Below are 15,034 nucleotides of genomic sequence, written 5' to 3' on the forward strand. Positions count from 1 at the left end.
TCTGCTTTGCCGACAACGCTGATATAATTCTGACGTTTGCAACAAATTCCTGACATACCTTTTCTGAGAAACTTCTTCGAATAATTGCTTAATAAAGTCTTAAGAGATCCGTATCGATCGAAGAGAAACTTGTCAAGTAGTAGTCACTTTCTTTCTTGTACCGTCGTTGCTTCGTTGTTGACACTCACCAATAGGACCAAGAAGTATTCATATTTTCAAATAATTACTTTTAACTGTACAAAGTATACGAAATATACATAATGTACACTAAAATAATAAAATTAATAAATATAAATGACAATATTACAAGAGTATTTGATATCCGGTAAAGCCTTTAGGTTCATGGAGACAGAGCAAATGCAACATAGGACGTGATCACCGGTGGACAGATGGTATTGTTCTTATCATATCGGTCTTATTAAAAATCTATGGGCGATTGACGTAATTTGGTAGAAATGGTGATGATATGATAATAGCAGCCAATCGCGTCAAAACTTAATCTTCTAGAACACCTATGAATAGAATCGCTAAACAAGTCCCATGAAGCGTTAGTTGAAACGATCTTTGTACTTAGTGGCTTTTAATCTGAAGAAATAAACAATAAAACGATACTAGCAGAGGTTTTTAAAGGAGTCCCCGAGTTAAAATAATGTGCAAGATCTAGCATCGTCTATTTCATCGATCTGCCACCACAAACTTGGCGAAGCTGTAAATAATATAATGTAACGAAGGTTAAGTATTTGCATATGACAAAACAAAAGAGACTAACCAAAATAACATATGTAGGTCACTTTCTAATAACGGAAATGTATAATGCCCGAGAATTCTTTAAACTTTTAACTGCGGGAAAGGTATTTTTACTTTTAGGTAAACAACATTTGTTTCTAATGATTTACGGTACGAAAACAACATCAAGTCGAAAATTAACTGCTTGCTTTCATAGATTTGTTTTTCTTTGGGCTCTGACGTTGCATTTATATGACAATGTTACCAGATCTTTTTACTGTGTAAATTTAATAAGTGCCTATACTAAAGTAATAATTATATTTATTAAATAGTGATTTAAATTACAATTGTAAGAAAAATACGTCTAGATATATAAGTTAATTGCTTGTAGAGTCAAGCAGTGATAGCCTAGCTGTAGAGGACTGAGACTGCAATCATAGGCAGCGAATTCGATTCCCGTGATACAACTTGACATAATTCACATTTATGTTTTAATTATATAGTTTTGCTATTGCTCACAAATATGTATCCAGAGGATGGCCACATTTCGATTGCCATCCCTCTTGCCAAGCATGGTATTAAGGGCATATAACCTATAGATATCTTTGAAGGAGGCCCATGCCTTGCAGTGGGCTTCTATCGGCTGGAACTACAAAGACGACGACTGGTTATGGTGGTAAAAAATTTAGAGGGTTAAACGTCAAATACCTTTCTCAGCAAAAAGCTTTAAAGCTTTTAAACCTATTTTCAATCATTCTGTATAAAGCGATCGATTTGCAATATGTAACATACGAGTAAACCTTTTTTCCTTTCGAAATGAGAGAGAGACTAATGAATAAGGTGGGGCATTGCAAAGTCAAACTATAACTTATTTTAACATGTTGTAATCTGTTACGTTTTTCGTTATTTCTGAAACCATTCATTTCTTGATTGGGTGTGCCATACATTATTTGATAGAAAATGAGCTAAGCATTTATCCCTTTTAAAGCCTTTACATTTATAACAAATTATACTGAGTACTAGCCGTTATGCACGTGCAGAGCACAAATTTTTCTGTTTACGCTGTGCGAACTTAAATTTCAAGCTTTGCATAAAACTATCGCAGTGAAAAATCACTGAACAAAGAAAATATTTTCTTCAAATTAATATACGTGTTAGGTTTGTATAAAAAATTGAATTTTGTTCAAAAAACTTAAATAATTGAATTAAAATAATGACTATCAGAATTGACAGTTCACTTTTATGTTCAAATTGATTTTTATTAAAGTCAGGACAAGGTATGTAGGGTCAGCCAGTAGTTTCAAAATATTATCCGCCTGACTGTATCAATGTACAAAGACGAAATAAACAACTCGATATTAAATCAATACTCGGAAGAAAAGTATACGCGGAATAATAAATCAATCAAACCCAAATCCGTAAACAAACCTCAAACATTCACGTCCATTGATCGCGAACCTTTTAACAGTATGGCAATTTTGTTTGATCGTTCGATACATTCTAAGTAGGCTTCCGAAATATCTTAAATTAAAAGCCTTAAAGGGGTCAATTTATAGCACATTTGGTATAAATTAATGTATGGTACACACTATTTAAAAGTAATGGTTTTATTAATAATATCTAACGTAAAGATAATATAGTAAGAAAAAAGGTTTTAAAAAATCGGGTTACTACGTATTAAAATTAATTATTGTTTCCTCAGACTCTGTACTGCTAGAAACTATTTACATGTCGCATTTCAATAGAAAAAAATGCATATTTCTATCACTCTATGATCACTTTATACAGGTTGTTAGAAAATAGGTGCAATCGCTTTAAAACTTTTACACCTTTAACCCATCAATGTGTATGTATAGGTTTAAAGTATATAACTATTGCATACGGTAATATCTTGGTCGTACTTTCATAATCAGCTATTTAATTTCTACGATATGATCTCACACACTCGTAGGCTCTTTTCGAACTGATTGAGCCATCTCCATTCCTTTATCGGACTACTAGGCGCGAGCAAAAGTTTCATCCATACGTCGTCAACACGTCCAAAAGTCGAACTAAACGGTTTGACCGCTCGTTTTTGGATAGAGTTGCCAAGACTTGGAAAGACCTGCCTGGGTTTATTTTGCCTGATAAGTTAAACTCTTCAGCCTTCAAGAGTAGAGTGAACAGGTTTCTTTTGGATGGGCGTGTACGACCTACGTCTTCATCTACACATTTCATCAGGTGAGATGGAAGACAAACGCCTATTCCATTATATTTATAAAAAAAATATTGGACATCGACCTTTAGAAAGAGACAATCGGCTAAATTTCGGCTTTGCAGAGCGCTTTCTCTGTCTCACGAAATACAACGACTGACAAAACGTCACATAGGTATTGTGGGACAGAGATAATGCTCTACGAAGCCGAAACTAGCCATTTATCTCTTTTCTAAAATCAATGTGCAATATTTATCACCGGGTACTGTAATTACAATACGCTCAATTTACAATCTTTAATATAAAAAAATTTATTCAGTTTATTTTCGGTAAGCTCTTCTTATCTAATCTAGATAATATATTTAGAAAACCTGTTACACTGGCTTATTTTCATCCAATTTTCACGCTTTTGAATTGCACACTGCTATTGTAAAATTGTTTTTAATAAAAAATATTAAATTAAAAAATTCTTTAATTCTCTAGCAATTCACTTAATTCCAAAAATAATAAATATGTACAGATACAGATTCAATCTTCGGTTTTGTATTCAAAAGCGTTAGTGAAGAAAACGATAAATCAAATCATTATTTTTGTTATTATATTGATAATTATTAAAGACACATATTTACATATACTCATGTAGTATTCTACCCTTTAAATCTACTTTTACTGCTTCAAGTTTAAACATATTTGTGGAAATGTATTCTTAAATCTTTTCTTGTTTAAAACAAACGTATTTCCTTAGCGAAGTAAAATTTTTGACAACCTTGCATAAAGGTGCTTACGGAGCTCGGAAAGTAATTTACCCGGACGTGAAGATGTGTTGAGAGAGGAAGTAAAGTTAATATTATGTTTAGTGTAAGAACTCGAGGTTGTATATAAATTTCACAAAAAATTTTGTTGCAAACTCTTTTATGCCGGTAATATATCGATAAATTTAATTGTAGAGAAATTTTATTAATATATCAATAGTACTTTTTATTTTATGTTTGTAAAATATTGTGTACGATTTTGAAAGGGTCCAATTTTATTTCAAGCAGTAGATATTTTCTAACATCTGACCAAACCTAACGGTCCTCTTTAAGCATCGTTCGTAGCAATTTATATTCAACTGTAACAGCATAAACCCTTAAACTAATGACTTCGTCCGGAAGTAATGGTGAATTGTTATCTAGAACGTGACAAACTTTACAATTCTATTATCCTAGAGGACTTTTTATACTCCATGCACATTTTCTGAAATTAATTGAAGAACGTTCCGAATAATATCTAATGTGATACTAATTAATAGTAATTTAAATAAAATAAAGGCTTCTCCAATAGATTTCTTCCAATAGAATCGGTTAGAGGTAGTCTACATCCAGCGTCTTCCGAACTTTACAAGGTTTGCCTACCTTGCGAGTGAACCTCCCAAATCCCGTGAATCGGACAGTCTATGGCTATGGCTATATTCGAAAGTTGATGGGCGCTGTTAGCCGTTTTGGCTTTTACAGCTTCATCGTCTATGGAGTCTAGGACTCTATCAGTCTATGTCTATATCAGTCTATCATATTTACTTAACTAACTTACTACCAGATGAACATGCGAATCTCTATATGGCTCGAGCAACTGGGAGCTTATCGATGCGGCCTGAAATAAGAAGACACCTCTTCTCAAAATAAAAACATTGTCGTTCGTTTTTTGGCGATTAACATAACACATCTGTGTGAATACTATACATAATATAATGCGAATACGGATTACAAGCAAGACATTTATTTAAATGCCTATTTGACATCAGTAAAATTCGTTATAATATTTTCTCACACCCTTTTGATCGACGTATTTTGAAACTTGAATATTATTAATGTCGCATCCATTCCCCAGTTGACCTAATTATTTCGCTTTGCTCTGCGGTTGCAACAGACCGTCTGGGAAATGGTGCTCAAAATCAATGTTATTACAATAGTGGCAATAAATTTTAAATGAAATATTTTCTTACTGCATTTGATAGTAGCTAGCAAATCTTACAAAAATCAGACAAATATTTACGAACATAATATAACAATCGAGTGTTTACACATTGTGAATTAATTCGAAAAATATCTGCACACAATTTTAATTTATGTACTCCATGTTACTATATGCTTGTTATTATTATTGTTTAATAAAAAGCTTTTTTAAAGCAGAACATTTTCTTAAGTCTGAATTATTGTTAAAAATAAATAATAATACTAATGTTATTATGTAAATAGTGAAGACAATAACGTCACAGAGAAAGCGATGAAAATAAAATCTAAACGAAATTCGTGCTTACATGTGCTAGGGATGGCAGCCGTTGTGACTCAACATCACATGTCGCCAGGCACCCGACCAGAAGAAAGCTTTCGTTGCGATTTACTCGGTTAGAACAAACTGGCTTATAAGTATTATAATTATTTGTTTCGATGTTGTTTTTTACTTAATTTATTTATTTATTACAAATATTCCTAAACGTGTTACATTTAAGCGTTATATTTACAATTAAGATACAGATAGTTGTGAATAGATATTTTAAATAATTAAAACATTATAAGTTAGAATTTTTATCTTTGTGAAAAAGAAAAGTGTACAGTTAACGATAATATAATATTGAATCTATGAAAGCTCATAGTTGCTCAATGAGCCATATTGTGGGTTAAGCTCAAGATTTCTTTTCTCCTCGAGATCGAATCAGGAACGAGTAGATTCGTAGACAAACGAAAGTATCTGAAATAGCCCAGCGGATTGGCAAGTAGCAGTGGGTAGGCCACATGACCCAGAACATATGGCCGCTGGGGCTTTGAGGTTCTGAAGAAGAGACCACGAACCGGCAAGCGCAGCGAAAGATCTCCATCTGCAAGATGATTAAGGTCAACCTTGTTAAGGAAGTCGGAAGACGCTTGATGCAGATCTGTATAGAAGGCCTATACAAAACAGTAGACGTCTTACGACTGAAATGATAACGATGAAGATTCTGCTCACTTTATTACATATATACTTATGTTTTCTCTAAAGCAAATTGAAAAATTTGTATAATAAAAGATTACATAAAAAAAAGTAAAAAGCATTAAACGAAAACCTAGCGTAATATTGAAATGATTTTTTTTTCGTTTATTAAGTTACATATGTATTTCCTTTTAGTTAGCACGTGAAATAAGTTCACGATGTGACAAGGAAATGTGACGAAGCATTCCCGCATACAGAGGGGTAGACTTGTACAAATTTGAGCTTTTAGTGACCGTGACATTTGTTGAATAGTAAACAATTCTGTATATTGCTCCAATTATTTATATTTCTTTTCTTGGATTTTTGATTTTATTAAATGACTTTCGGTGTTGTGAAGCAGTAGATTAAATAAAAATCATCATATTAGATCATAGATTTGCGGGCGACGTATCGTCTTTCAGCGATCTCTCTCCACTGACTCTCTTTCTGACCACCGTAGTGTAGTAAGTACGCTTACCGGTCTGTGCTATCCCTTTCAGAACCTTAAGACACCAGCCTCCGTCCATTGTGCGTGCTATGTAGCATACCTCCAACTTGTCAATCATCGTAATAATTTTTGGGGTAGCCCTATGCCACGTGGTGGGCGTCTACAGGTTGAAATGAAGATTGTCTGGTAGTCAAATGTTTTTTGGAATAATATTTACCTTCGCATAAACCCTGCGACTCTACAGACGTTTCAGTTTAAAATTCCAGGTAGCGTACCTGATGGTAGCTTGCTGGACTTAGAGATAAATTAACAAGATTACATACATTATTATTTTAACATTCTAATCTAAATAAATAATTGATTCTGCAAAAATAATACTACATAATTTAGAAAAAAAATTGAAAGAAAAAACTTTACCAATTATTATATTTTTAACTTCAAAAGTCATTATTAGCGTAAAATATGAATTAATGGCTTTACAGCTACACTGCAGCGTCGTCGAAACATCGCTTAAGAAAATACGGCCTAAAGGCGTGTTTAGAATATTGTTGTCAAAAATATTATTTAAAGCAACTAAAATTGTTGATTGGCAATATTTAATTTATACTGATGAAATATATCTTCACATATAAAAAAACAGGAAGAACCAAATTAGTGACTGAGACAACTCTAGTCACACCGGTGGGAAAGTAGACTCCGAAAATAGTTCCTAAAGTTAATTTATCTATTCGTGCCACTTATAACCTCTTTCATATTTTTATAAGCTAACGGGATAAGCGATCTCTGACTAAGTTGGGACGTTTAGATTTGAAATAAAGAAAAAAATTTACAAGCCGTAGCGCGGGCGAAGAAAATACTTGCGTAGGAGAATACTGGCCTAGCGCAAGTTTTCTAAAGATTTACTTTATGATTGTCGCGCGGAGTGAGTGGCCCTCTTCACTGGTGTTGCGAACAGGCCGCGTGGTGGGTGATTGCGCGATTATGGGCGACCGTCAGAGGAAGCTTGTTGGCTGGCAACCGGCAGGTTACCTAAACTTGGGTACTTGCCTGCTCAGCTAGAAGTACATGCTAGATAATACGGCAGGCCAGGTGTAGTTTAGGCAAGATCCAATGGTGAGAATCGGGAGGTTAGTGTGCCTACAACTCTTGTAGCATATTTCGATAATACGAGTTAGGTGACTCAATTGTTAGTATTTTTTGGTGACGTACGAGAAGTAAGCCTGACAACTGCATCGCCTGCTTGGAGAGTTAGATAGTGCGTTCACGCACAGGGTACTTACCTTTAAGAGTACTGCTGTCAGAGACGGTGGAGGCAAGCCCTACCGTAAAAAGATGTCTGCTCACGGGCAAGTATACTGTCCGCATCGGTACAACTTAACGGTTGGGAAATTCAATGACAATGTAATGTACAAATTTAGGAATAGACAAAGAAGGGGTTCCTATTAAGAGATACTTATATTTTTATATGTCAAAGTAAATGCAAATATCCGATTAGTGTCGGAACCTATCATTGAATTTTATTAAAACATTATTTAACTTTATGTATGTAAAATATTAAAACGAGAAAATAAATTGGAACAAAGCCTACTCCATATCATTTTACCAGTAAACGCAAATAACCGCGTAAGGGGGACGAACGGGCGGGTTATGATTGATTACATGATATTGTGTTACCACGAGCTTTTAGAGTTGCACCATTTGCTTATTTTAAATGCCGAAGACACTACAGCGTTTTAATAAAAATTCTTAATACGTAACAGATATAAATACAAAATGAACAGTGAATTTGGTAAAAACGTCTTTTGTCTTTATAATCCGAATCAAGACGGAGGACATGTAAAAAAAGTAAAAATTAATAACAAAAACGAAAAAAACTTGCCAGGTAAGCCTTCAATCGAATAAAATATTTAAACCTAATTAATCAGGTCAATCGATGTAATTTAGTTTTGATAAAATAAAATTGTTATTACAATCAAATCTTTGTTAAAGATACTAGTGAACAGTATACATCATATTAATAAAGAGTAATATTTGTTAATCGTGTAAATTTTTTTTATTTTCACGCGTGAAAACCCCTGCCACAAAGTGACATCGATATATATAAATATTTCATTTTTTTTAGATCTTTTCATTTAAAATTCTTTTTCCTTTTCTTTTCTTTAACAATGGTACTTATGACTATTGTGTTAAAGTTTATATTGTACAAAAGGTTACGACTGTTAAAACTTTACTCTTATAATCACTCTATATTGTATTCGTATAAAATGAGTAAAATGTAATTAAGTTTCATTATTTGTATTCGTACAGATTACGATGCTAAAGATATATACGGCCCCGAAATTACTGACGAAGATTCTAGACTATTAGACAAACACGACAGCTTTTACATTACCACAAAGAGTTTATTAGTACTGTTTCAGATCATGGGAGTAATGCCTATTATGAGAGTGTCCGGGGGTAATTATTAAATTTTAATTTATTATTAAAAATGAGCTTAAGAAAATTTTATTACCGTTCATATTTAAGTGGTTTTAAATTGATAATTAAGATTTTTTATTTTATTTTCATTATAATTTTAGCCATAGAAAGTCCAATGCTTCTCTATAGATTTCCAATAGGATCGATTGGTAGCGGCCTTCAACCAGCGTCTTCCAACAACTTTAATAAAGTTGTATGTCTACATTGTTGGTGGATGTCCTTTTTTGCAGTTGTCGGTTCATGGTGTCCACTGAAATACCTTAAAGACCAAGCGACCATCTGTTCAACAAGCTATGTTGCCTGCCCACTGACATTTTAAAATTCGCTGGGTTACACCGATTATTTTACTTTCGGCGTCTTTATTTTATCATGACACAATAATTCATCATCATTATCATTAACGGCTGATAGACGCCTAAAAGACATAAGACTCCCACCATGATCGATCTTGCGGTGACCGCTTCCAGCGACTACCTGCGACCATGACTATGTCGTCGGTCTACCTGGAATGGGAAGCTACCCACGCCGCGTCTACCATTCGAGCTCGTGGTCACCAATCGAGAACCTTTTGGCCCCAACGGTCAACAGTTGTATGGGTGATGTGGTCTGCTCTGTATTACATGAGACAATCAATTCTTCGAGCTACGTTGATGACTATTTCTTCTGCATAGTAATTACTAAAAATATATACAATACTTTTATTGTATAAAATATTAATACATTTATTACGCTCTTTCTATATGATAACTTACATGTATTGGAAAAAACGACATTTTGAAATTCAAAAGAGTGGACATCTCTAAATACAAAAAAACGTATCACCGAGCATTGTCAACGTTTGGGTGAACTACTATTCATAATTAAAAATTTACTATAACAAAAATATAAGTATTAGCTATGTACAAGATATCCTTTAAGTAATAAAGAGCTAACTTTGCTGGATCCATTATTACCCCGTTCGAGTTGGAAATTTTGTTTGCAGATACTAAAACAACAAAGCGTACAACATTTAACTGGATATCGAAGGCAACTTTATGGGCGTATCTAGTATGGAGTTTGGAATGCATTATAGTCGTTAAAGGCAAGTGAACTATATTTCTTGTTAAACCCTCATATATTTTCTACGCACTTTAAAAAGTATTCAGTACATTGTTATTTAAGAAAAACAAACACGTTTTAGAATGTAAGAGCTTAATCGCTTTGTACAATAATTTTCTGAGCTTCATAAACAGAGTAAAGGTTTTTTTAATTTTTTTTTAAATTCATGTTACTTTGAAACTTCGACGAACTTCGAAAAATTACTCGACTTGTCGAGGTTCGATGCTTGTAAATATTATCTCCGGGTCAATAAACGAGGCGATTCAAATTTTTGGGTCAAAACAATATAAAAATAAAGTCTTTAAAAGTAAATAAGCTAATAAAACTCATTAATTAATAAATTAAAAATCCTGCCTGCTTCATCTCCGAATACATCGTCGCTTTTTATTACGACAGTTGGTGAACAAACGTGAACAAGGAAGCGTTCAAAAAAAAACGTCTTCTAGAATGTATATAATATCTTGTTTCATTGCTTCACATTTCGGGTTCAATTTTATGGGTAAATATGTAAAGATTATGAAAACAATTTTCGTAAATTATTATACATTTGTGTATATTATGTGATATATGTATTTTACAGTGGGCAGAGAAAGACTTGCCAATTTCCAAGAAAACTCAAACAAGCGATTCGACGAAGTAATCTACAATATAATATTTCTGAGTATTCTCATTCCGCATTTCCTTCTGCCGATTGCTTCTTGGCGTCATGGTCCTCAAGTAGCGATTTTTAAAAACATGTGGACACATTATCAGGTGAGGATTGTTATATAAGTATATGAGTTCCACTCACTTTCATTACTTTACACCATATGGTAAATAATAAAAGTGTATATTTTAGTCCATTCCACAATTTATAATTAAAAAAATAAGTAAATAGAATTAAATGAAATTAAATGAAATTATGAAGATGCTAATTATACAAAGTAATTTCTTATAGGTATATATAAGTATTGTTTATTTGTCAGCAAATGCTTTAAGGCATTTACAACTATTTCCAATCGCCGTATATAAAGACGTTACTCTATAATATTTTACATAAACATTTTCATTGCATTATAATGCGACCGGCCAATTACTTCCAGACAGTTCAAAGTGTGCAAATACTGTACAGATAATAAACAATAATTAATTTTAATATGTATTAATCCGAAAAATGAACGCCTTTTTTATTGTATGTCATTATAACGTTGTTTATTATATCTGAAACCATTAATTAATGGATAGGGTGTATATTAATAAGAAAGGTATGAATACAACAATTTAAAGCTTTTATAACTATAATTAATCAGCTTGAATATAAATATATTATTTGAAGAATATTTTCAGCTGAAATATTTAAAAATCACAGGGACTCCTATAATTTTCCCTAACCTTTATTCCTTAACTTGGGGGCTTTGTATATTCTCGTGGATGTTAAGTATCGCCGTTATTCTTTCGCAACATTACTTACAAGAAGACTTTGAATTGTGGCATTCCTTTGCTTATTACCATATTATCGCAATGCTTGATGGATTTTGTTCTCTATGGTAAGTCAAGTGTATATAATTAATATTTATAGTTTACGCCTTAAAATTTTAAATATTTTATTTAAAACAATTTAACTAATGAGATCCTTTAAACTTATTTTTTTTTATATGAGAGAGATATGTTTATAAACAATTATTGTAACATTATATTTTTATTAATTAAAACTTAGTTTCAATCTATAAAGTGAGGCGAGAACCGGCATATATCCCCTGTATTATGGATGGAGATGATCAGAGAGCCTCAGTCTCCGGTAGCCTTAATAATCCGGAGCAGTGGTTGCTAGGAATCTCTTGTCCTATTGGAAATCTATGAAAGAGACCTAACGATGAATCTTCATTACAACAATTAAAAGACATGTCATGTCAGCTAATAAACGCCCACTACAAGGCATAGGCCGCATCGAAAGATCGCCTCGGTGACCAGACTAGAGCTATCCGAATCCATTGAATTCCCGCGGCTTTGACTATATTATCGGGTTGCCTAGTAGGACGGCTACCCACGTATTGTTTACTGGCTCGTGGTTGCCACGTGATTACTATTCGGCCCCAACGAACGTCGGTTACTCGTATACGAGCGATATGCTTGGCCCTGCCTACCTACACTTAAAACGAGCAATTCTTCAAGCCACATCGGTGACCTTGATTCTTCTGCGGACCTCCTTATTTCATATGCGATCACAGTCCTCACAGAATTGGTGATATAGATGTACATAATTTATTTTTATACAGGTACATTAACTGCAACGCTTTTGGAACCGCTTCGAAAGGATTAGCGACTAATTTACATAAGGCTCTCGAAGCAGAGAGACCAGCATTAAAGTTGGCTCAATATCGACACTTATGGGTAGATTTATCTCACATGATGCAACAATTAGGTAAACTTCATTTTCTGCTGTTACAGTATCGTATAAAATATGAGATGAAATAACGTTGGATGTGATAAACGACTAAATGATAAATATAAGAAACTATTGATAAACATTCCTTATTTCCAGGCCGAGCATATTCGAATATGTACGGAATTTACTGTATGGTTATTTTCTTCACGACCATAATTTCCCTCTACGGCTCTCTTTCCGAGATATTAGAGCACGGTCTCAGTTATAAGGAAATGGGATTATTTGTTATAGTCGGGTACTGCATGACCCTTCTTTTCATCATATGTAATGAAGCGTACCACGCCTCAAGAAAGGTCTTTAATATATCAATATTTTAGTAGATTTCTATATGAGGCTTACAGATTTATTTTAAACGTCTTTAAGTATTATGTTAATTTCGAAGAAGCTTAATTGAGATATTCGTTCGTTCTTTGTTTAATATTTCATATCTGGTAATAATTGAATAATTCGACGAATTTTTGTAATTTACATACAAATTTAAGTAATTATTTGTACGCTAGATTATTTGTGGCACTTAGTTTAATAATTAAAAACAAAACGACGATCTTATTGAAGCTAATAACGATAATTCCACTGTGAATAACACTAGAAAGAGATGAAAATATAATAAATTGAAATCAATAAAAATAACTTTTACGACTACAAAAAATAAACACTAAATAAGGAGTTATTTTAAACAGGTGGGTTTAGAATTTCAAGTTCGCTTGTTGAACGTCAATTTGGGAGCGATAGATCGTAGCACACAACGAGAAGTAGAAATGTTTCTGGTAGCAATTGCCAAAAACCCGCCTATCATGAATTTAGACGGTTTCACTAACATCAATCGTGAACTTTTTACAGCGGTAAATATCTACTTTATTTATTTATAATTAGCTTACGTGTATGAAAAACAAAACTCATTTCAAAACTAACAAATATAGACACGCATGTTATTATCTTATTTAACATACTGTCATGTATTAGGGGGTCCGGAAAGTAATGTCGTTTGTGTCGACATATTTTACAGAAATACCGATTGATTTTTACCGCTCCGGCATTGAAAATTTGTATACTAGATGGCAAAAGGCTGTTGATAATGAAGGTGAATATATTGTTGATTAGAAATAAAAAACTTGTTGAAAATGTAGTCGTGTGAATTTATTTAGAAAGCGACATTACTTTCCGATTCCCTTAATTTTAAAAAAAAATACTTGCATTCTTCATTTGTACCATGCCACCTAAAAACAAATTTGTGAACAAAAACCTTAGGAATTAATATTATTTATAATATTAATTAAAATTTATTATTTATCTATTTATCTAGACAGCTCTAGAGATTAATGCCTGTAATAAATTTTTCATTAAAATGGAAAATAATGTAGTAGCATCCCACTGTAAATTGACGAGTGTAATTACTGATCATCAGTTGAATGCTGTGCTGTTCTCGTTTAGTTAAATATGACTAATTACAGGTAATTAACCTTTAATTTTGTTGCAGAACATTTCGTACATGTCCACATACTTATTAGTACTGATGCAGTTCAAGTTGACGTTGCTCAGACAGGGAACAAGAAAGGCAATAAAAGCTATTGTTGATACTATTTTTAACGCAACTACTACTGTCGGCGATGAAGAAATTAATAGAGACTAGGTGATGAAACAGGCGTCACCTTACGATGACACAATTTAACACATACACACAACACAAAACACATAACCCAGTACATTATAAGTTTAGTAGTTTTAGTCTTATTCACGCGTTTCGAAATGTTCCTTAATGTTTTGTAATGCTTTCAAAAACATTATATTAGGCAGTAAATAATTTTAAATAAATCATTAATTGATCGTGGGTTATTTTTTTAAAGCAATAGTTATTTACATCATAAAATTTATGAAATAATATTTATTGTACATAATACAAAAAGCAAACGGTGTGCGAAGAAATGCCTTGCCCTTTGTTGTACTGTAATTTCAAGGTTATTTAAATACAATATAAGTATTTTGTTTTATGTTTTTTATATTACAGACAACTATTAAAAAAGAATCGTTACGGAACTATTGCTTGTCAATTAATTTTTTTTATAAATCTTAACACTGTAAATTTCGCAAAATCATTTAATAAAGTTTAATTGTTAAAGTGTTTATACTTATCATAATCTAATCTACGACACATTTACATATTTTGTAAGCAATAATTTACTTTTGCAACATATTATTAGCAATATTTGATGTAATATAAAATAATTATAACAGGAAAAATTAACCTAGCCTATACAAATGTTACCGGTAAAAAGGCTACGTTGCTATGAAATTTCCTTCAATAAACTAGCAACAATGTTCCGCTATGTAAAAATAGAGCCTTAAAATTATAAAGGTATTATAAAAGTATGTAATCATTAAAAATCCATCGTCGTTTCAGCCCATAGACGCCCCCTAAAGACATCTATGGAGGAATAAACCATAATCGCCACCTTTGGCAGGCGGGTTGGCGATCGTGGTATAACATTATGGTACGCAGAGGATGCTTCTGCCCGTCTTTTGGAAACTTGTTTGTGAGCACTGGAAATTCTGCATAATTAATGCACAAAGTATGATATATATAACATTGTATCCTTGGAATCGAGCCTAACATCCAACAACACCATCCATTTAACCATTATTTTATATATCGTATTATGAAAAGAGTATATAAGACCGAAAT

The 15,034-nt window shown here is 32.8% G+C and overlaps 1 protein-coding gene across 1 annotated transcript; it reads left to right on the forward strand.

Annotated features, from left to right (window-relative positions):
• The first annotated feature begins 8,665 nt into the window (after positions 1–8,665).
• Gr21a (Gustatory receptor 21a) lies at positions 8,666–13,984 on the forward strand. Its single transcript, XM_068777684.1, has 8 exons — positions 8,666–8,810; positions 9,814–9,912; positions 10,510–10,682; positions 11,256–11,455; positions 12,185–12,330; positions 12,451–12,647; positions 13,035–13,196; positions 13,832–13,984. Exons 1-8 carry the CDS (start codon positions 8,777–8,779, stop codon positions 13,982–13,984), a joined length of 1,164 nt encoding a protein of 387 aa, XP_068633785.1. The 5' UTR covers positions 8,666–8,776.
• The last annotated feature ends 1,050 nt before the right edge of the window (positions 13,985–15,034 follow it).

Source organism: Battus philenor, unplaced genomic scaffold (genome assembly GCF_028537555.1).
Source record: "Battus philenor isolate CCGP_79_NKW_IND1 unplaced genomic scaffold, ilBatPhil1.0.hap1 SCAF_14, whole genome shotgun sequence".
Taxonomy (NCBI): domain Eukaryota; kingdom Metazoa; phylum Arthropoda; class Insecta; order Lepidoptera; family Papilionidae; genus Battus; species Battus philenor.